This window comes from Streptopelia decaocto (genome assembly GCF_964273445.1).
Source record: "Streptopelia decaocto genome assembly, chromosome: 14".
Lineage (NCBI taxonomy): Eukaryota > Metazoa > Chordata > Aves > Columbiformes > Columbidae > Streptopelia > Streptopelia decaocto.
The window spans coordinates 8,601,949-8,622,356 of record NC_138669.1 but is presented as its reverse complement, the minus strand read 5'-3'; the positions used below and the strand labels follow the sequence as shown (position 1 = coordinate 8,622,356).

Here is a 20,408-nt window from a genome sequence, read left to right as displayed (position 1 = left end):
CAGCTGCGGCCTGGCGCTGCGGTCCCTCTGTCACCGTGTCACTTGCCGCCATCGGCGCAGCGGGTACATCTTGTCTCCCTGCGGAACAAAGGCCGGTGTGCACCTCACAGGGGACGCCCCTGCGAGCACCGAGGCCTCTCGCAGCGCAGAACCGGGCTGTGCTGCTGCCACGGCCCCGGGGGAGAAAAGGGGCTCGGGCGGGGGCAGCCAGCCGTGCTCTCCCTGTCGCAGCCCTCCCCGAGGTGACGGAGAGCAGCCTTGGAGCGGTGTCTCCGCTGCACAACCCGGGGGAGCGGGTGAGGTGAGGCGGCGCGCGGCTGGCAGGGCGGGAAACGCTCCCCTCAGAGACCGGCGCGGCGGGGGTGGCGCGGGGGAGGCGATCACCCTCCATCCCCGCGTTATGTGACAAAATCTCTGCCACACGGGTGAGCGCGCAGCGACACGCGGCTGCTCTGTGCCGGTACCGAGCTCGGCGCCGCCGCTCCCCGTTTCCCGCCCCCCCCCCCCCCCCTCCCTTCAGCCGGCGCAGCGCGGGAAGCGCGGGAGCTCTCGTCTCGCCCCGCCCCGCCCCGCCCCGCCCGCCGCGCACGTGGCACCCCCGCCTAGGCCGGTCACGTGACACGGGCTCCGGGCTTCCCCCCCCGCCCTCACTCCCTCCCTCCCCTCCGCGTCTGACCCCGTCTCCCGTCTGGTCAATCACAGGCGGCCCGGGCGCATGCGCGGCGGGGCCGCATCACGCCCCCTCCCACCCTGCGCCCCCTCCCACCCCGTCTCCCACCGCGCTATATAAGGCGGGCGCGGCGGGGCTCCCGGCTCCGCAGTGTGCGTGGGCGGGCGCGGCGGCTCCGCGCAGCGGTGCGGCCACCCACACGGCCTCCTCCGTCTTCTCAGCCCGGGCCTAGCGGCAGCGCCATGAGTTCGGGGACCCCCTACATCGGCAGCAAGATCAGCCTGATCTCCAAGGCGCAGATCCGCTATGAGGGCATCCTCTACACCATCGACACCGAGAACTCCACCGTAGCGCTGGCCAAGGGTGAGGCGGCGCGGCGGGGCCCTCCCGGGGCGGTCTGGGGGGGCTGTCGGGCCTACGCTCGCTTTGGCTCCGCCGCCGCGGCCCGGCGCTGGCGGAGGGGACGCGGGGTGCCAGCCCGCCTCGCCCGCCGCCTTCCTCCCTTGAACAATGAGCCCGGCCTGGAGCGCCCGCCGGAGCCCGCCCGCCCCGAGGGGCTGCGGCCGGGCCCGCGGGGAGCTGGGGGGCGGCGGGTCCGGAGCCCCGAGCCCTCGGCGCCGCTGCCTTTCCATGAGTCAGCACTCGGGAGGCCGCTCCGCTCGGCGGGGCCGGGCACGGGCCGTGGCGGGGGCTCCTTGTGGCTCTGGGGCGGGAAGGGCGCGGGGTGCCGGGGAGCCCCTGGCTTCCACGGGGCGTTCTCAGTCCCTTGGAGAGCGACAGAAGAGCTTCCAGCGGGGCTGGCTCCTCGTACCATTGTCAGAGCCAGGAGGGTGATGTTCTGCATGTCCGTCCGTGGTGGGGTTCCCCTCTGCTGTCTGTTCGGAGGTGCCCGGTGGAACCTCTGCTCGGCTTGAGCAGGACCCTGGGCCGCTGCTGGAGAGAACGAAGTTGCTGTTGAAGTGTCTTTGTTCCTTTCATGATCGATAACTGGGCTCTCTTCAGGTGTGTATCTGCACACAGGTCTGGCTCTTCCTACCTTGCAGGCAGCTCATCAAGGCCTTGCATTTGTTCCCCTGTAGAAATAACGATCTGCTTAAGTGGTGTCATTTGGATTCAGTTGTCACCTGCACTGGGAACTCCCGTATTGACTCTTAAAAAAATAAACAAACCTGTCCCGTCATGTTTAATCTCTCAAACGAGGTCTTGTTTCTGTATTGCCTTTAATGTTCAGCTTGGCTACTCCAGCTAATGTGCATCAGCTTGTTCTTTCTCTGAGTTTTGTCCATCCCCCCTTCTGAGAAGTTCACACCTTCTTCATTGCCTTCAGCAACCCATGGGGATTGTCAACAAACCAAATATCTATTGTTTTAAAAGACTATCTGCTGGCACTGACTAGCCCAGTTCTCAGCTATCCTCAAGGCAGCCTGTGCCACAGTATTTATTCAGTATAATGATGTTTGTGATGCTGGACACAAGTGTTTGACACCTGTAAGTGTGTATTCTGAAGTTAAAAAGGTGAGTTTTCACAAATTCACCTTTTTTCTAATGATGTAGCTATTTATTTAAATGTACAGATGGAGCTATTTATATTAGTGTTTCACTCAAAGTAATTGAGAGGTTGCAGGAAGGTTGCAATTCCTTTAGTGTACGTGCAGGAAGGTCTTCACCCAGCAGCAGGTAGAAATGGTTTCTTACATAGTTCTGGCTTCCACAAAGCACTCGCTACTTCAGAGCTCAAGTGGTGTGTTGCAGAGTCCTATGCGATTAAAGTGCTTTATGGTATGAGAAAGTATGTGCTCTGTATAAGATTTCTGGCACTTCTTGTATTTATTGGTCTCTTAGTGTTCAGTTTTGTTGAACTGGAATGCCTAAGTAGTTGTTACAATAAATGGAGATTACATTTTTCCCCACTTAAAGTGCTGCTCTATAAACTTTACAGTGCAAACTCTGCTTTTTCTTTTTTAGCTCCGAGGGTTTTTTACGTTTAGAGACTTTATATCAAAGTTAGTGTCAGAATTATGAACATAGCAACATTGTTGGAGTCGGTGACAGTAATATCAACCCTGTGTGTTGGGAGGAACAGCTGTTTAAAACACTTGATCTTTGACAGGTTAGAAGAACCATGAATTACTGACATGCAGTTCAAGTTGTCCAGGTGGATGGTAAATTATTAAGTTTTAGATGCCACTGATTAAGGCTCATACAACTTCACTATGTAATGTAAGTGCTATTCTCCTGACTTTTATCATCCAAGTGATATAAAAAAGAATTTAGGTTGAAAGCGACCTCAGGAAGGAATCTGGTTAGCAGGGCTAACTTCAATTGATTTGTATTTTGTTGCTTTTAAATCTGGACACATGCACAATATGTTAGAGATTCCATGTACTTAATTAAGCACTGCAAAAACTTCTCTATCTTGTTTGATGCTAAACTTAAATTGCAAACACAGGAAGTTTAAGACCATTACTGTCCTGTCAGAAGTGACCACCAGAAACTTACTCTTCTTTCTGTAGAAGTCTGAGGAAACTAGAGTTTTTGAGCAAGAAACATCCACATAAGCTTTGCTTTCCAGACATCCAGTCACTTTTATAGTGCTTCCTGACCCTTCGGAGGTCTGGCTCAGCAGAGCCCTGCAATTGAGTGCAAACTGTATGGTAAAACATGGGCTGCAGCGCAGTGGAGCTTGTTTCCCGTTCATCTGTAAAGAATAGTCATGTAACTCTTCATGGGCAACAGCCCTTTGGATCCAGCTGTGTTTTGTGATGTGCCAGAAACGGTGACAACACTTCAGGTGCAGGGTCAGGCATGCTCAGCTCCTAGAGCCCTCTCAAATGTCCTCAATGCTCTTTTGACTACAACAAGGACACAGTTTTACACCTCTTTCTGTTATAAACCTTGGGAGCAGCCAGCAGAGTGGCTGCCTGGCCAGCTTTGGGCTTTGCAGGTCGTGTATTTCTCCATGGGGAAGCCGATGGGCTGATTGCGGTGCTCGCCAGGCTGGCCATGGGACTCTGCAGTAGCCCTTGGGTAGCTTTGGTGTGTCTTGCCATAAGCTATGTGCTGCAATAATCTGATCTTCAGCAACGTTCATATCTCAAAGGCCACAAGCACTGCCTTCAGTTGATAATCTGTTTCTAGTTGACTAAGTTACAGCTGTAATATGATCAAACAGCGGCTGGAGAGCTAAAATAACTTGGAGGTTATATACCCTAGTGACTGATGGGAGACAGTCATTCAAAGGAAGCGGCTTAGAGCTTGTCCTCACACCAGTTACAATTCCCTTCCAGTTAGGTGTGAGCTGAGGTGCTAAGCAGCATCAGTGCTACGGGGACAGCGTTTGGCCTTGGCCTGCTGTACCCGGAGCTTACTGCTCTGTGTGAGCTGACATGGCGTTGAACCAAGGTGAAGACGGCTCGCAGCCCTCACAGCTGCGTGGTGGGGGCAGCCACTTGGACACTGCTTTTTGTCTCCAAAAACAGGCCTCCGAATGAGTCACCCTGTCCACAACCATCAACACCCTTAGTAAGTTACTAACAGTAGAGTATACCAGTATACTGGGGTTGAGTGGATCCACTTTGTGCTGCCCTTTTTGTGGGTAAGCTGCGGTGCCCTCTATCCCCATCATCCCTGTGACAGGGCTGTGTGTGCTTAGATCTTTCCAGCTGTGCAGCGGGAGTGGCAGCTGGCTCGCATGTCACCATGGAGAGTGACATGGCAGGTGCTGGGGAATGGTCTGTTATGGATGGAATTTGTGAAGTTACTGCAGGAGTCGTGGTGTCCTGGGTGCTTCTACAGTAACCTGCTAGAAACAGTTGATGCAATTCGGATCTATTGGCGGAAAGCACACATCAAACCAGTATGTGCTGGGGCTTATCTGAACTGGAAAAGCTTCACGAAGACAGAAGAGAACTAGACTAGTAAACTCTATGAGCTGCTGTAATGTGTGAGTGAAAAAAAAATCTCTATACCTGTAGACCATGCCCATTCTCTAGCCCATTTCTAGCTTTCATGGAACAGTGTCTGATATAGCTATGCTACATGTTTTCTTTCTTTCTTTCCAACCCAGTAAGTCCCAGTCTGACCTATTCATGTTTAATGGCTCAAAGGTAGCTGCCATACACAGTCAGCTGCAGCCTTTTTTCCACTATAATGTGTAATATTGCTGGTTGGTACCTTCTCAATAGCTGGAACTCAGTAAAGCTTTGGCAGGCTTGTTGTGTGGTCAGTAGGTATTAGTCAGAATACCAGTGGTGTTGGGTAGAGATAATTTTAATAGGAAGTTCTTGTCATGGATAAAAATTTACCTCTATCTGTATAATAAATATATGAAACGGAAGGTGCAAATTTGACCTCTAAAGCCTTCCAAGATTTTTTTTTCCTTGCTGTGTTGGGGCCTCTCTTGTTCTCCATTGCAGTGGCAGTTGTCTCCAGCAGAATGCTGCTGCAGGACAGGGGCTGGGGAGGGAGGGGATGTGGCAGTACAGCGCGGTGGGGATGTCCTCGCATTTGGAGTAGGAGTCTTCGCTCTAGCTGGTCTGTGGTCTTTACCTTCACAGCTTGATGTAAATAAAACTGTTTATGCAGGCGGCTGAAAAAGTTGGCATTTGAGGGAACAGATGTATGTGATAAGGAGGTTCAGCAGTAACCTTTGTTTTGTTATCTTTGGCAAGTATTACAGGAGTAGATTTTAATTGCATAAATAACTTGCACAGTGCTGCAATGGTAATACTGGACTAATAATAATCTTTCTAATGCTAAAGTGCGATCCTTTGGTACTGAAGACCGGCCTACAGACAGACCTGCTCCTCCGAGAGAAGAAATCTATGAATACATTATTTTTCGAGGGAGTGACATCAAAGACATCACTGTCTGTGAACCTCCAAAAGCTCAACATACTCTGCCACAAGATCCTGCCATTGTTCAGGTAAGTTGGCCTGAAGTGTTGCTAGAAAGCTATGATAAAATATTGGTGATGAAAGACTTGACTTTTGGTATAAGCTTAAAACAAAGGACAGTAAGTGTCTCCAGGAATCTTCAGATTGAAGTATCCTGAATTCCATTGTAATGTTTAAAATAGCAGCCGCATTAAAGACTTCAGTCAACAAAAGCCAGAGCTAGTTACCTAGCTGAGGATGCAGAAAAACCATAAAGAGGTAAACTAACCCTTCTCAGTATTTACTTAAGCTTCAGTAACACTGTACGTGAAGTAGAGAATCACTGCCAAAACGAGCTGACTTGTGGATGCTGTAAATGGAAATGTACTTTGTCTTGTTACAGTCTTCACTGGGCTCTGCCTCTACATCATCCTTTCAGCCACATGTGCCTTACAGCCCGTTTAGAGGTATGCCACCTTACAGCCAGCTCGCTGCCAGCTCTTTACTTAGCCATCAGTACGCAGCTTCGTTAGGTTTAGGTAAGTAAAAACTTTACTTGCTAGAATAAAGGTACAGTCCTTTTATGCAGCTCCCGCGAAACCAAACAACAGTAACTAATTCTGAATTCCTTGCCAAGCGTCAGGCTGCAACAAGCAGTGAATATAAGTAGTTAACAATTTTATTGCAAAGAGGCCTGCATTTCTCTTACACACAGACACACAGAGAAAAATGCAAAAGAAGGAAACAAACGAAGTAGCTAAAGTTTATTTCTGAAAGTAATGTGAATAACAAACAGTTGAGGCCAGTTCATTTCTAACCTGATATCCCTCACATATCCATCACGTGTAAAAAGAGCTTGTATTCACGGAGAGGACTGTAAATAAGCTGCTCTAATGCTGTTCTAGAGATTCTTGTATCTCTTTCCAAGTCCTTCAGATGTTTCACTACCTTGTATCTTATCCATATATCTTTGCTTTCTCTTCTTCCCTCTATCTCTTTAGAGAAATTGGTAAGCCCTCCAGCATCAGCAGCTGCTTCCAGCCCTAGTTCTTCTCCGTCTCCACAACCTGTTTCAGAGCCTGACATGTCTTCAGAGCCCCATCAGCTTTCTTCCAAGGGTAACAGCAGTTTGAGGACTCCAAATATTTGGAAGAACTGCATGGCACTTGCAAACACTCTGTTCTTGTTAACCCCTCCTAGAATGGTAGTACTTATGTGGATAATGCAAGTAGAACTAGTTTGTTCTCAGCTGGTTTTGCCTTTCATTATGTGAAGCTATACCTCCTGTCCTAGAAGTATCAATTAGAGAGACAGGAGAAACAGAAAGTACAGGACAGCGGATCCTCTGGTGTAAGTATCAGGAGAGGGCTGAGGTTTAGCGATGCTGATGTGCTGCATCCTCTTCAGAAACATGTGTCACCTTAGAGACTGGGCGAGAAATTAATTAGTCTTTCTTGGAAAGAGAAGCTCACTGTTTACATTGTTTACATTGTGGGTGGCCTTGCTGCTAGCGACAGAGGTTAATAGAAAAATCAGGAGTATTGCTGTAATTGAGGAGATATCAGCATAGATTTCCTGCATGATGGGGCACAGTACCTTGTCAAGACTCCTGACTAGTAAAGCATGACTAACAGTAGCAATTTCTGAGTTGTGATAAGCTGAGATAACATAGTTTTGGGTGCTTGCTATGTGTACAAACTCTTAAAGGTGGTTGAGTAGAGATACTAGACTGACCATCCTCAGAGCAGAGAGACCAGGTGCAGCCTGCACTTAAACATGGTAATTAGTTTCATCTGTTTATAACTTAAGCATGTCTGCTTGTGTTGGCATGAAACTGTTTCTACTTACTCTCTGGTTTTGGCCATCTATCTGTATGGACTTTCTCAATATTCTGGCTAAGCTTTGAAACTTTGTCATGTTAAACATGCACAGCAGCTTTGTCCTACTGATTAATCCTTAGGATATGTCTGTCTTCCTTGCAAGTTTTCCAGGTGTACATTAACTGGGAACCTGCATGATGGTACCTACTGGGTATATCTCATGTGGACGTGGGTGACCCAGAAGTGTCAGTGGCTTGGTTTGTGTGTACTCTTCAGCTTTTCACTTTTCTTGCTCTTAAAGTATATTCAGTTAAAGTTTGCTTCCAAGCAGTTCTTACGCATAACTACATAAGCCTGTAGTACTCCAAAACTTCTAATTAAATCTAGAATGCAGTGTTTCTTCTGAGTACTGAAGACTGTCGCTTTTTAATATAATTGGTGTAAGGTATACCAAACCATGAAAAGTATTTACATGTTTTGTAGTGTGAATAAATAAGCCTGGATGGAAGAGCAACAGAAGTCTTGGTAACACTTTGGCCTTGACCAAGAAGGAATTTAAAAGGGTAACTTTGAGATCCTGGTCTGGTTTCAGGTTTTCTTTGTCTGAAAGCTAACAATAAGCAATAGGGTTGAAGGACTTCTAAAAGCGGCTTACAAAATGGGGTATAGTTGAGGTGGTTAAACTTTTGCTACAAAACTTTCTTGACGAAGTGGGGAAGCTTGCTTGAGCAGTTCAAAATGGTGGATTTTTGCTTCAGATGTAAAGTATGTAAAATCAAATCCCATATAGCCAAGGATAAAACTAGAAATTAGATTTTGGTATAAACTGTCTTAAGAGACTGACCTGGCTTGCTTACCCTAATGCGTGTCTAACTTGGTTTAAGAAATAAATGGGTAGCTTTCCTGATTTTAAAGCTCTGGATTTGAGAGCCATGACTTGCGTGGCAGTAGCGCCTTATCTACTCTATATGCCACTTAAACATAGCGTGTAGTGATAAACACTCAAGGCTTTGAGTAATTCTTGACAAAACGGATTTTCCATAGAAGTGGGCAGGGTTTGAACAGTGGCAGATTTTGAGAGGCGCTTAGTCACTGGGATTTTTTCCAGGTGCTGGCTTTCCTTCTGTTCACCCAGTGCGCAAAAGCCCCATGGTGGAGCAGGCTGTGCAGACCGGCCCAGTCGACAACGTGAATTCACAAAAGCCTCCCCCGGTGAAAGTAACTCCAGGGGCTCAGCGCAATGGGCGGCAGGTTCCGCAGAGCAACAGTAAGACAAATGGTTTGTATCTGCCACTTTGAAGTGTTGTTTTCAAGCACCAAAGGTGTGTAGCAAGTCTAAACTGTTTGGTTTTGTTCTCGTGCTATTTTATCGAGTTTATCCTTCTCGTTCAGTAGACGCAGTTCAGGCAGCACCTGTGCCGACCCAGGGACAGGTGAATGATGAAAACAGAAGACCTCAAAGGAGAAGATCAGGTAGGTGAACCTGACACTAAATAGTTGTGATAGCCTGTGAAGGCTGATATTGATAATTTCAATGATGGATTATCGGACAGGAGAGTGTGAAATAAAGCTTGATAAGGCTTTGGGTATCCAGAGACGCTCCCTGACAGAATAGGTTCTGGAGTCACAGAAGTTCAGAACATTTCAGGGACAGAATTCTGGTGTCTTTTCTAGACACTTGAAGGTATGTTATACAAATTGATGCTATGAATTGGCAGTAGAAACTGGGTTTCTCTGCAACCTGAAGTATTTTTTTAGTGGAAAGGGTGGCCTGTTTGAGGATTTCCAGAGCTCTTGTAACTGAGAGCAGCTATGGAGCCCTCACTTCCATAGAGCAGGGGTCTTATCTCAAGACTGAAGTTTAGTGATTCTATGGTTAAGCACAGGTCAGAAGAAAGAGAAATTAAATTTGAATAGATATTTCTGCCCAAGCAAAATGAGAAAAGGCAGGAAACAAAACTTCACACTCTCAGGTCTTCAAATTAATTTGCCTGAGGGGCAGCACTGTAGAAGGGGTTATAGCTTTTCCAGAAAGGAGTCGATAGCTTCTCAGTTGGAAACCAGAAGCTGTGCAAAGTACAAGCCCCTTTTGTGAGCCGGTGAGTCTCGAGTGGGTTTTCTGAACCCGGTGGCCTGTTTGTCTTTGCCATCACGACAGCTTTGTAGCCTGTTTGTGCCCTGCTTGCAGATGAATAGCAGACAGAAAAGGTAGTTTTCCCTGCTTGCCTCAGCTTTTGTTGGTGTAAACCTGTTCTGATTCTCTCTCTTCTCACACTGGAAGGAAAGTTACGTATGCTCTGTCTTACCGGTAAGGCTGACATCCAGGGATGCTTTTCAGAGAGTTAAAGTATTGCTGTAAAATGTCTTCTGCAGTTCAGAAATTACTTGCAGAGAGGTGTGGCCTTAACCACAGGACTAGAAACTCCTGAGCTCTAACCATGGTTCTCTCTAGTCTTGTGCAAGTCATTTAAACCTCATGTGCCTTACCAAGAGTTTAAACTCTCCTGCTTTCAGGAAACAGGAGAACCAGAAACCGCTCTAGAGGACAAAACAGACCAACTACTGTGAAGGAAAATACAATAAAGTTTGAAAGTGACTTTGACTTTGAAAGTGCAAATGCACAATTCAACAGAGAGGAACTTGATAAAGAATTCAAGAAGAAACTAAACTTTAAAGGTTTGTGACTTCATTAAATATGAATTGCTGAGCTGGTAGTAAACACTGTGTAGACAAACTTGTTTTGAGAAACTGCATGATTAATGTGGCAGCATCTCAAACCTTGTTTGAGGGAGCAGGAGAACACATGGCTCTTCAATAAGTATCAAGGAATGTAATAGCTTTTGTTATCTTCAGATGACAAAGCAGAGACGGGGGAAGAAAAAGGGGACCCTGGAGTGGCAACTCAAAACAACGATGGTAACGTAGAGGAGGACCTTCTGGGACCCAACTGCTACTATGATAAATCCAAGTCTTTCTTTGACAACATTTCTTCAGAACTCAAATCGAGGTGAGTGTTTTCCAAAAGCTTGCTTTTTAAATGCCATTTTTAGGTGTAGAATTCTGGACATAATCTGTATTACGTGGTTTAATTCATTAAAAGTCTTAGAATGCAAGAAAGTTGGCAGGAACAGTCCTTAGAAGGGAGTGTTGGCTCATAAGTGATATTAACCGAGCTTTGTGCAGTGGGATCGAACAAAAAGCACAGATTTCAGCTGAAACTGATACACTTGCCCAAACTATGATAGAGGAATTTCCAGTTCTGTTTCCCAGTGCTGACTTTGAGCCCATTGATTTTAAACAAATTCCTTATCTCCTTTGTGGGAGGAGGCATCAGGGTCATGCTGTGCTGAGGTGCTACAGCTTGAAGACAGGAGCCTGGGCAGAGAGCTCAGGTCTGTCTTTGGAAATGCATTAAATTAAATGTTGGGAATATTAAAATAAAGCTTCATCTTTTGCTGCTGACAGTGATGTTATCAACTACCTGGCAAAGTCAGACATCCCTTGAGTGTTGGTGTGGAATTCCCTTTAATGTTTCTCCTTCCCTCCAAGCTTTCTTCCAAGCGCTGTGTGGTGCTCAGGGCCAGGTGGGCTTGTATTTTTCAAGAGAACAAGACAAGGTCTGAAATTGTAGACCGTGGTCAACCCTTTTCTAGGCCTGTCTTTAGTTTTCCATGTAAAAGTAGCTCACACAAGCCAACAGCTGGCACTGCCAAATCCCCGCTCAGTTGTGCTTTAGTTCAACACAGGGTGCTTGAAGCTTCCTCACTGACTTGCTGGCTGTTGGATGTTCATATTGCATCTGAATGCAGTCGTGTTCAGTTCTAGGCGCACCACGTGGGCTGAAGAAAGGAAGCTCAACACGGAGACGTTTGGAGTGTCCGGACGGTTCCTTCGTGGCCGCAGCTTTCGTGGGGGATTTCGAGGTGGAAGGGGAAGCGGAGCAGCGAGGCGAACCCAAACCACTCACAGAGCTGGTACTGGCAGAGTGTAACTCCAGAGGCAAGTTTTTTAGCAAGAATAAATTCTGTCTCTTGTTCCTTGTCTGAGCTGTCTGTGTAACCTCTCGTGCTCTCCAGTCTCATGGATATATCAAGATTTGTTCATTGTTGTATCTGATACATCCTTTGAAGTGGTAGAAGGAAAAATGAGAATTTTAACGTGTTGGTTTCTTGGGCCAGGAAGCAAGAGCTGCTTGTTGGGGCTGAGGCTCTTGCAAAGCCTTTCAGTTGATACCTGGGTGTGAACTTTGCTGCTTTTCTTGGGAGAGAATATCCCCATTATATCAAATCTAATTCTGCCTCTTTTTCTGAATAGGTTCTAACATCTGTCCTGAGAGGATGAAATTGTAAATAGAAAGAAAACAACCAACTGCTGCACTAATGTGCGAAAATCGTTCGTATTGTTTACTGTCTCAGCTCAAGTGACAGAACTTCATGTACTACTGCTTATATTCTGGACTTATTTTGGACCAGCAACTGTCAGCTGGAATATTCTTTGGAAGAGGGAATGTGTTCAGGGGTACCTTCTTCAGGGTGTCTTTTTATTTGTGTTTGTTTTGGTTTGGTTTTTTTAAGTGCAGACTAACATGGTTCTTCTTTCTGGGTCTCTCAAAGGCTGCTATAGTTTAAAGTCAGATTCCTTTTCTGAACCCTGAAGAAGACAAATCATGCTATTTTAACACAGAACCAAAGCTCACCTGAAATAAACCAGCTCTAATTTGTTTGTTCTGAGTAACCAAACAGATTCTTTGGTGCTGCTGGTTCTCAGCAGCAGGTGTGAAGTAGCACTTGGTATCTGGAAGAACGGATTCCTGGTGCTGAGGAGTTGTGTATATTGTCACTTGGGAGTACTGGATTGTTGATCATGTAGTAGTGTAAATGACTGTGCAACTGTTTGCCAGCCGGTGCTAGTGTGGTGGTACTACAGGTTTACACAGTGCTGGGCGCTCCCCGGAGGTTTTGGGCTTGGGGGCCGGTGCTGTGTCCTCAGCAGGATGGGAGCGAGTGGCTTGCGCCCCCGTGCGCAGGTCACAGTTTTTGGCAGCAGTTGCTGTCTGGGAAGGGGATCAGAGCTCCCAGTTCTGTCTCTGTTCGTACCTCACCCACAGGTAGTGCTGGGCGCGAACAGTTCTCTGTACACTAGTAGGCTGTGGTGGAACACTATGGAATGTTTTCATTAAACTAGGGATGGGATCCATGTAATGAAGCTTAGCAGATGGGCATGTTTAATTTGTTTCCTCTGTACCCCCCATACTGTAAATAGTTTAGTTTTTCTTTTGTTTTTTAAAAAAAATCTGTATGTGGGGAGAGGGGCTGGGAGGGGGGTTACATTTCTTTGCATGAATATGTGGGTTAAATTGCTATAGGCATGTGTCCCTTTTTTCGTTGGTAGGGAGTTTTGTTGAAAAAGCACCTTGATGACCGAACCCCGTACATAGCTAGAATTTTTTAGTTACGCGTTGACCTAGGTTACTGTAAAAGCTTGGATTTATTTTTGTAGGACTTTATTGCTGAGAATTAGAACATAGCAGTGGGGCTGCTCTTTGGAGTAATGTAAATTGTAATTATAATAAACATGTAAATGTTTAATGTTTCCCTCCTGATTTGTTCTGGATGTAGCTCAGTGACATCAGTCCATGCAGCTTGGCAGATGTCTGTCCAAGTGGGACTCGGATCCAGGTTGGAGAAAACCACGCTGCAGTACTGCCAGGCCTGGGAGGAGTTGAGTGTCTGGAAATGGCTTAAAAACCCCAATCCAGGCTCTGACCCCTGTCTCATTTGTGTTTTGAATCAGCTCATTGAGGGCTCCTGTTGCCTGAACTCTCCTGAGTTTGACCCTGTCCGTGTGCTGCTGGGGTGTCACTGTAGTGTGTTTTGGGGGTCAGGGATGCTGGGGCAGTAACCACAACCACCCTCAAGTCCCTAGGCTCACACCAACAAAACAGGGTGTGTGCTGGAACAGCTTCCTTGGAACCTGCTGCAGCCTCTAATTTCTCTGCTGGCAAAACAGCTGTGTCACATTGTCAATGGGCTTGTCCAAGGAATAAGGAATCATTACCTGCTGTGTCATAACCCCTTTTTGTTTATTTTTAAGGCAGTGATTCCCCTTTTTTCTACAGTAAAGCCTCAGATCTAATACATAAGAGTTATAACACCCAGTTGGTGACGCTGCTGCAGGTACTGTGCTGTGGGAGCGGTGTGAGGGGCTGGTGGCTGCAGCTCAGCCCTGGGCTGCTGAACCCCAAGTCCTTCTCCACCAGGAATGTTTATTCTCGGGGGTGTGGGGCTGGCAGCTCAGGCAGCAAGTCCCAACGTGAGGGAATGACACTGGTCCCTTGGGCCATCAAAATTTCAGTCTGAGGGCTGATAGATGAAATGCCAGTTCCAGACACTCACTCTCTCTCTCTCCCTGCTGTGGTCCAACACCTGTTTGAGCAGGAGGAAGCAGCTGCAGCTCTCCTGGCCTTGATTCCTGTGGGATGCTTTGCCCACACTTGGCTTGGCAGCACTGAGCTGTAAACAGCTTCCTTGTGGTGTGGGGGGGTTCTGGGGCTGTTCCAGTTCCACCCCCTTGGGGGACAGAAATAGGGAACTTGTAATAAAGGGACAACTGTGACTACTGCAGGTGGGTGCTCAGCCTGGTGGGTAAGAGCTCAGGAGGGGACTGAGGTGGCTCTGAAATGCAAAAAGCCAACACAAGGCTCTACAGCACAAACTTAAACAAAAAAAGGGGGGGAAACTGACAAGAATCATTAAACAAACTGAAGTGTCCAGGGGGAAAAAAATGCAAAGTCTTTGTCCTTTAATAAGTCACAACTGCTGGTTTGTATCCAACCAAATAATCCCAGTGAACTGCAGCATGCAAGGAACAGACAGACCTTTTTAAAATAAAAAAATCAGTAGGTTTATTGTAGGTCTCAGGAGGGCACAGTATGAGTGGAATGCCTACGTGTCTATACAGAACAACCCATCACTTGAATTAAAAAGAAGCAGCTAAGCAGTTGAATTTCATTCATCATGATGTTTTCTTCTGCTTTTTCTTTTCATTTTCTTCCTTTTCTTTTTCAATTTCAGCAACATATTTCTCAATTTCTTCAGGGTTTAGGATCTACAACAGAAACAGAGGCGACCCTCAGGATACTAATGCAACCCAGAGGCTTTTATTTAAGCACCTCCAGTTCTGACAGGGAGAGTTCACTGGTATTTATGCAGACACAACAACATTCTTTGGCCGCTACTAATAAACAAAAGTATTTGCCAGGGCAGAACGTGAGATTAAGGGCTGGAAGTTCATAAAAATCAACAACAACAGTATCAGAGAAACCGGCTGCAAAGAGAAAAGACAAAACTAAGACTTTACCTTCAGCGGCTGCTCTCGCCTCATAACCGCCAGCTCGATGTTCTTCCCACCAGACTGCACCACCTTAACAAGAGTCAGATTTAATATTAGGAGTGTGTCCATCAATTAATTCTAACCACCAGCCCCCTTTTAGGTCTTCTTAGGAGAATGGACACTAATCAGGAGCATTTTGCATGTGAGCTCTAAGCTGTCACTGCAGTAGCTGTGGGACTCAAAAAATCAGGGTTCTGCTGCAGGCAGCACTGAGCTCAGCGCTGGGGAACAACCCCTTGTTTGTGCTGTTTCCTAGGTCTTCAATAAAGGAGCAAAACATCCCGCACACGGTTCAGCACACCTTTGGTGCATTTAACACCCAGAGCTGAAGTCTGTTTTCCTCCCCAGACAGAAACTGTTGCCTGAAATACAGGGTGTAGAATACACCCGCTGTTCTGACCCTGTAATTTAATCCCACACGTATGGCTCACAACAAACAGTTTTCGCAGATCCTTTTATAGAAAATCCTCGTGCGTGTCACAGGAAAGCGCACACACTCACATTTCAGCAACTAATCCAGACACAGTGAAAAGCCCCAGGAGGGATTTGAAACAGACTCACCTCCAGAAGAGCCTTGATGACAAGCTTGATAGTGAGATCGTCTGTTTCAATGGCTTCATCAGTGTAGTTCTTCTCCAGAAACTCTCGCACAGATTTGGCTCCCCTGCCAATGGCATTAGCCTGGAAACATCAAGGGGAAAAAAGATGATGAGTGGAAGTTTAAAAAAGACTTAATTTACAGAATAAGCAAGAAATACAAGTTGTGCAATTATAAAATCTAAAACTGTTTAGTGATCATCATGTATTTTTCAGAAGACTGAACGTATTACTGCCCACATGTCACACAAGACAGCTGCCCAGCACAGGTGGGGTTTTGGAAAACAGGGCAAGATTTCCCAAGGAAAGCTGGACCGCAGACTGCTGCTCAGTAAATTTGATCATGAAGGATTTTTGCAGCTGCGAGCCAGCACCATCTGGTCAGTTAGATCTCCTTTCTACACCAGCCCCTCACAAATATTTCATTACTTCTCCACAAAAGACAGAATCAACTCACCTTCCAAGCGTGGTACGTGCCAGAGGGGTCGGTCTGGTACAGCCGGGGGGTCCCATCGAAGTCAAATCCCACGATAAGAGCAGAGATACCAAAAGGTCTGCGGCCATTGCTCTGCGTGTACCTCTGAGCAGAGAGGAGAGAGATTTGTTTCATCTGGGTGAGATGCACGGTTTGTAACAGTTTAAGAGAAACCAGGAATGTGCCAGAAAGAAAGACACAAATGTGAGACCACAGTAAAGGGACAAAGTGAAACTTCAGAAAGTGGCGCTCTGCTCTGGCAGATGGTTACAGGAATTACACTATTATGATCATCACTACACTAATACATGGCTGTGCATAAGTAAATTAGGCTTTTTCTAATCCCCACTAGTTGCTGAAAATCAGTTTAATACCCTGGCAAATGAATAATTTTATCACAGAATGCAGTTGGACATATTTTTACACTGCTAATTCATTTTAAGTTCATGAATATCAAATGTAAAAAACATTTAAGTCCTGCAGGGATTTGCTCCTCTCTTACCCTTCCCTGCAATGGCTGCGGGAAGAAAAACAAACAGGAGCTGTGAGGTTTTGACAACAACCCGGCACCGTTGTTATGAGAGTGAGCGAGAGCGGGAGATTAGCAGCGTGTTCCTGATGATATCACCAGCGGAGTTACGCAGTCCTCACCAGCACTAATTAATTTCTTCATCTTGGGAAAAAGCCCAAGCAGTAACCAACACTCCTTTTCTATTGCTCCATCCCTATTTCCAATAAACACCCGCAACGTTTTGTTGTGCTGATTTTTACCCATCAGCCGAGTAGAACACGGCCCGGACAGACATTTTCCATATTTAATCTGAAGCACTGTTGGTCAGGATGTATTTTTAAGCACCTCTGTGTGGTCCAACGTACCTGTTTCAGACTCGCGATGTAGCGTGTGATGTACTCCACGGTGACAGGATCCTCCACGGTCAGCCTGTGGCTCTGACACTCCACACGGGCTCTGTTTATAACTATTCTGGCATCAGCCGTCAGCCCTGAAACGACAGGGTGTTCTCAGATTCACGCTTCATACCATACACGCAAATAAAACACCTGTTCTTGCCCCAAAAGGCTCGCGAGATCAGTGACAACAGCGATGAAAAAAGCAAACGAGAGACCGCGCTTCCTCAGGTTTGCTGGGCGAGAATGGCATTTGGGAGGCAACAGAAAGAACCCAATGTACTAAAATAAGCAGAGGATTTAGTTTACAGCTTTCATGTTTAAGTTAGATAACGTAATTCTGAACCAGGTAATGGAAATATTACTGACAGACAGACAGCACTACATCTGGCAGCAAATTATCAATCTCAATTCCCACGCACATTGGGTTTATTTCCTATGCAGTCGCCCCAATTATAAACCAGCTTTATCTGCACAGCAGATCTTGTCCAATCGATGAGGCTACAGCAGCATGATGTTAGTTGACAAAAATTAGTATGACACTTTGAAAAAAAATTAAGAATAAATTTATTTCTTATTTTAATTTTTAGCTAATGGTGCCATTTTCAATTTACACCCTTATTTCTACTAGACAACTTGTCTCCAAGCTTGTGAACTCCCATGTGTATCACAACCCTCAGCTGAGGAAACCAGGCGGCAGAAGGAGCTGAGCCTGTCACTCCTGATGCTACAAACCCCAGGGCATGTGCAGGTTAAATCAGATCTGCCCTTAAAGCATTAGTGACACTGGCACAAAGATTCTGAACTACTTGAAGAGAAAGCTCTGAAATAGATTTTATCCCCATTTATGTTGTCTTTTTTAACTGTCATGCCTCATGTTTAAGCTTTGAACAATGGAAATTAAGGCATTTGGAACAGGAAGAATGTGGAACTGGAATATTTATGCTTCAAATCCAGAGCTGTTCATTCAGGAGGAGCCTTCTGAAGTAGAACAGAGGCAATTTTTCTTTGTTTTATGCAAGACTGCAAAATTTAGCTTTTTTGGCTTGATGCATGTGGGAAAAGATACCCAGAACTGACAAATGTCTCTTACAGCTCTGGTGGTATGAGTTAATAATAGGTATTGTAAATACAATATATAAAACTTTAACTATCTAATTTTTAATACATATCTAAACCAAATGCATACATATACATTTAAATATATATATTTAAATGGGATATACCTGGATCTGTACCAACAACACATCAGTTCTCAGTCTTCATCCTCACAGTAAACCTAGAGGACCTTAGCAGCTTTAACACATATTTCCTGTCATTAGATCACTGTCTCGCTCTATATATTTACCCTTACAGTGGGCTACTCTTATTTTAAAAAGAATAAGCAACCGTGGAAATATACTCTTTCCCACAGTCCTCAGCCATTTATCCTATGTGTTGTATGTTCTCAGAATCCATTAATGTACCCAAAGGTGCTGCAGTAACTGATAAAGCCCTGAAGGGACCATATACCTGCAAAGGCCATGCAGACGTTGTCATCCAGAGCACAGATCTTCCGTACAGTTCTTTCATCCTGAAGTTTTGCCACAGACTTCTTTTCCACACCAAGAACAACAATATCCTTCCCTCTTACTCCAACCTTCAACATATTAAAAGAAGAAGAAAAAAGTTAAGCTAGGCTCGAAATACTTAAGTCTTCGCAGACTTTACTGAAATGAGCAGGAAAAACCAATAAACACAAGACCCTCACATTATAAACATTATTTCCACTTTGAGTCAATATTTTAGTTCCTATTGCCACAACCTGGGTAAAGAACCGATGGAACAAAAATTGCATTAGATTCCAGGGTGCAGTTTCATAATCAGCTTATACCAATTAATATCCATGTGGCTCCCCAGGGAGATGTTCCTGCTCCTCTGATCAGCAGTGTTTTCCCCAACTCTGCCCACTCCAGATTGGTCTTTCCGCAGCCACAGAAGCAGGATGAGCAACAAAACTACAACTAGTCCAGTGCTACAGCTCAAGTCAGAACCCAAAACACCGAAGATTAGACCAAGTAAAACCTACAAGCAGCCTGTCCGCACCTTGATGTCCCAATTCAGACTTTGAATACAGCTTTTCCAACACCAGGGAGAAAAAAAGAGTTGAGCTTTTACACTCATTCCCACTGCGACTCACAGGGTGATGGGAGTAATTTTGTCTTACAGGGTGGCCCTGCTGTTACAGATGTTTCCAAAAACATTAAACACAACCTATCAATCAACAAGGGACAAGACAGAAGCATATTATTGTAAAAATTGAGCTAACATCTAATATATTTTTAATTTCTGGGAAAAAAAAAAAAAAAGGATATTCTAAAGTAACTGTTGTTACATTTATTCCCATCCCAAAGGCAGTACATTTTCTTCCAGGAATTTTGTTATTTGAGAGTGAATATTAATACATCTTTTCCCTCTCAGTTGACATTTAAAAATATCTTAAAAAATTAAAAACAATCAAAAAACCACCACAACGGCAACAACAAAAAACAACTTAATTGAGCAAAAGCTTAGGACATCTGGAAACTAAGAGCCAGAAAGTTGCTCCCACATGCCTCCCCTGACACGTTGCCCAGCACACCGGGAATCTGCATCTTGCAGGAGAAGAAAATCAGAAACCGCTGCCGTTCCCAGCACATGCAGGGAATGAACCAGAAGGTCCCGGTTCGGTTTTGCCGGGGGTCGAACGGCAGCTCCGGGGCCGGGCCTGACAGCCCGGGACCGCACTCGTCCCGGGCCTCACGCTCAATGCGCAAAAATTCCCAACGTTCCCCCCAAAAAGCCACAGGAATGGCCTGAAACAGAGCGGGAGGTTTACAGCCATCCCCTCTGAGGAAAACGGTGATTGTTCGGGCGGTTCCAGGCCCAGCACCCGCCCGGCCTCGGGGCAGCTCCGGCGGCCGCTCTCAGCCCGTGACGGTGACAGAACCCCCGGGCCAGGCCCCAGCCCGGGCCTCCCCTCAGCGGCCACCGCCGCCCCGGCCTCACTCACCGCCGTGGAGCCTTTCTTCACCGCCTCCTGCGCGTACTCCACCTGGAAGAGGTGCCCGTCCGGGGAGAAGACGGTGATGGCCCGGTCGTAGCTCATGGCTGCCGCCCGTGCGTCCCCGCGGGCCGGAACCAGTCGCCTCCCTCAAAACAGCACACTCATCCCCCGCCCCCCGCTTCCGGAGCCGCCCGCCATCCCGCCGCCGCGCCGACGGCGCCCCCTGCGCCAACTGCGTACGCTGCACCCCGCGGAGGGGCGGGGCCCCGCCTGCGCTCTTGGCGTACGGAGCGCCGCGTTACGCATCTAGCGTAGGCTGGCCGGCGGCTCCCCGCTTTCCCCGCGCTGGAGCGCTTGGCGTACGCGCCGGCCGCCTTACGCAGTTGGCGCAGCGCCGGCAGGGAGCCGGCGCTCGGCTGCGACAGGAAGCCCCGGCTGCAGGGACGCACCATGTGCGGCCGGCGGGGAGGAGGCGGCGGCGGGGGCGGCGGCGGCGGCCGCTTCCCGCCCCCTTTCCCGAATCCCCGCCGCCGCCTTCCCGCCCCGAGCCGGCGGTTTGGGCGGCGGGGCGAGGGCGGTGCGTGCCGGCCGGCGGTGCGGTGCCCATGTCTCATTGCTGGGCGCAGATCGTACCATCTGCGCCGGCTCC

At 47.0% G+C, this 20,408-nt stretch overlaps 2 protein-coding genes across 4 annotated transcripts; one reads left to right on the top strand and one right to left on the bottom strand.

The window, feature by feature from the left end:
* Window positions 1–660: 660 nt before the first annotated feature.
* LSM14B (LSM family member 14B) lies at window positions 661–12,952 on the top strand. 3 transcript variants are annotated; one of them, XM_082065512.1, is made up of 10 exons: window positions 661–1,033; window positions 5,431–5,594; window positions 5,948–6,083; window positions 6,546–6,662; window positions 8,473–8,643; window positions 8,760–8,837; window positions 9,879–10,040; window positions 10,218–10,371; window positions 11,184–11,363; window positions 11,679–12,952. In XM_082065512.1, the coding sequence occupies exons 1-9, from the start codon at window positions 913–915 to the stop codon at window positions 11,353–11,355; spliced, it is 1,275 nt and encodes a 424-aa protein (XP_081921638.1). In that variant the 5' UTR covers window positions 661–912; the 3' UTR covers window positions 11,356–11,363; window positions 11,679–12,952. The 3 variants fall into 3 exon arrangements, with proteins under 3 accessions (XP_081921638.1, XP_081921637.1, XP_081921639.1); XM_082065511.1 differs by having other exon boundaries at window positions 8,757–8,837; XM_082065513.1 differs by lacking the exon at window positions 6,546–6,662 and having other exon boundaries at window positions 8,757–8,837.
* A 1,290-nt stretch (window positions 12,953–14,242) lies between these two features.
* PSMA7 (proteasome 20S subunit alpha 7) lies at window positions 14,243–19,927 on the bottom strand. Its single transcript, XM_082065690.1, has 7 exons — window positions 19,766–19,927; window positions 18,247–18,373; window positions 16,705–16,829; window positions 15,811–15,933; window positions 15,318–15,437; window positions 14,724–14,786; window positions 14,243–14,471 (listed from the first exon to the last, which is right to left on the bottom strand). The coding sequence occupies exons 1-7, from the start codon at window positions 19,859–19,861 to the stop codon at window positions 14,379–14,381; spliced, it is 747 nt and encodes a 248-aa protein (XP_081921816.1). The 5' UTR covers window positions 19,862–19,927; the 3' UTR covers window positions 14,243–14,378.
* Between the last annotated feature and the right edge of the window lie 481 nt (window positions 19,928–20,408).

Excerpts from the sequence above, each read along its gene's own strand:
- LSM14B (XM_082065511.1), top strand. The coding sequence starts at position 913 with ATGAGTTCGGGGACCCCCTACATCGGCAGCAAGATCAGCCTGATCTCC. Across the intron at positions 6,084-6,545 it reads CGCAGCTTCGTTAGGTTTAG|AGAAATTGGTAAGCCCTCCA; the intron begins GTAAGTAAAAAC and ends CTATCTCTTTAG. Across the intron at positions 10,041-10,217 it reads GAAGAAACTAAACTTTAAAG|ATGACAAAGCAGAGACGGGG; the intron begins GTTTGTGACTTC and ends TGTTATCTTCAG.
- PSMA7 (XM_082065690.1), bottom strand. The coding sequence starts at position 19,861 with ATGAGCTACGACCGGGCCATCACCGTCTTCTCCCCGGACGGGCACCTC. Across the intron at positions 16,830-18,246 it reads CGTCTGCATGGCCTTTGCAG|GGCTGACGGCTGATGCCAGA; the intron begins GTATATGGTCCC and ends CTGTCGTTTCAG. Across the intron at positions 15,934-16,704 it reads ACATCGCGAGTCTGAAACAG|AGGTACACGCAGAGCAATGG; the intron begins GTACGTTGGACC and ends CTCTCTGCTCAG.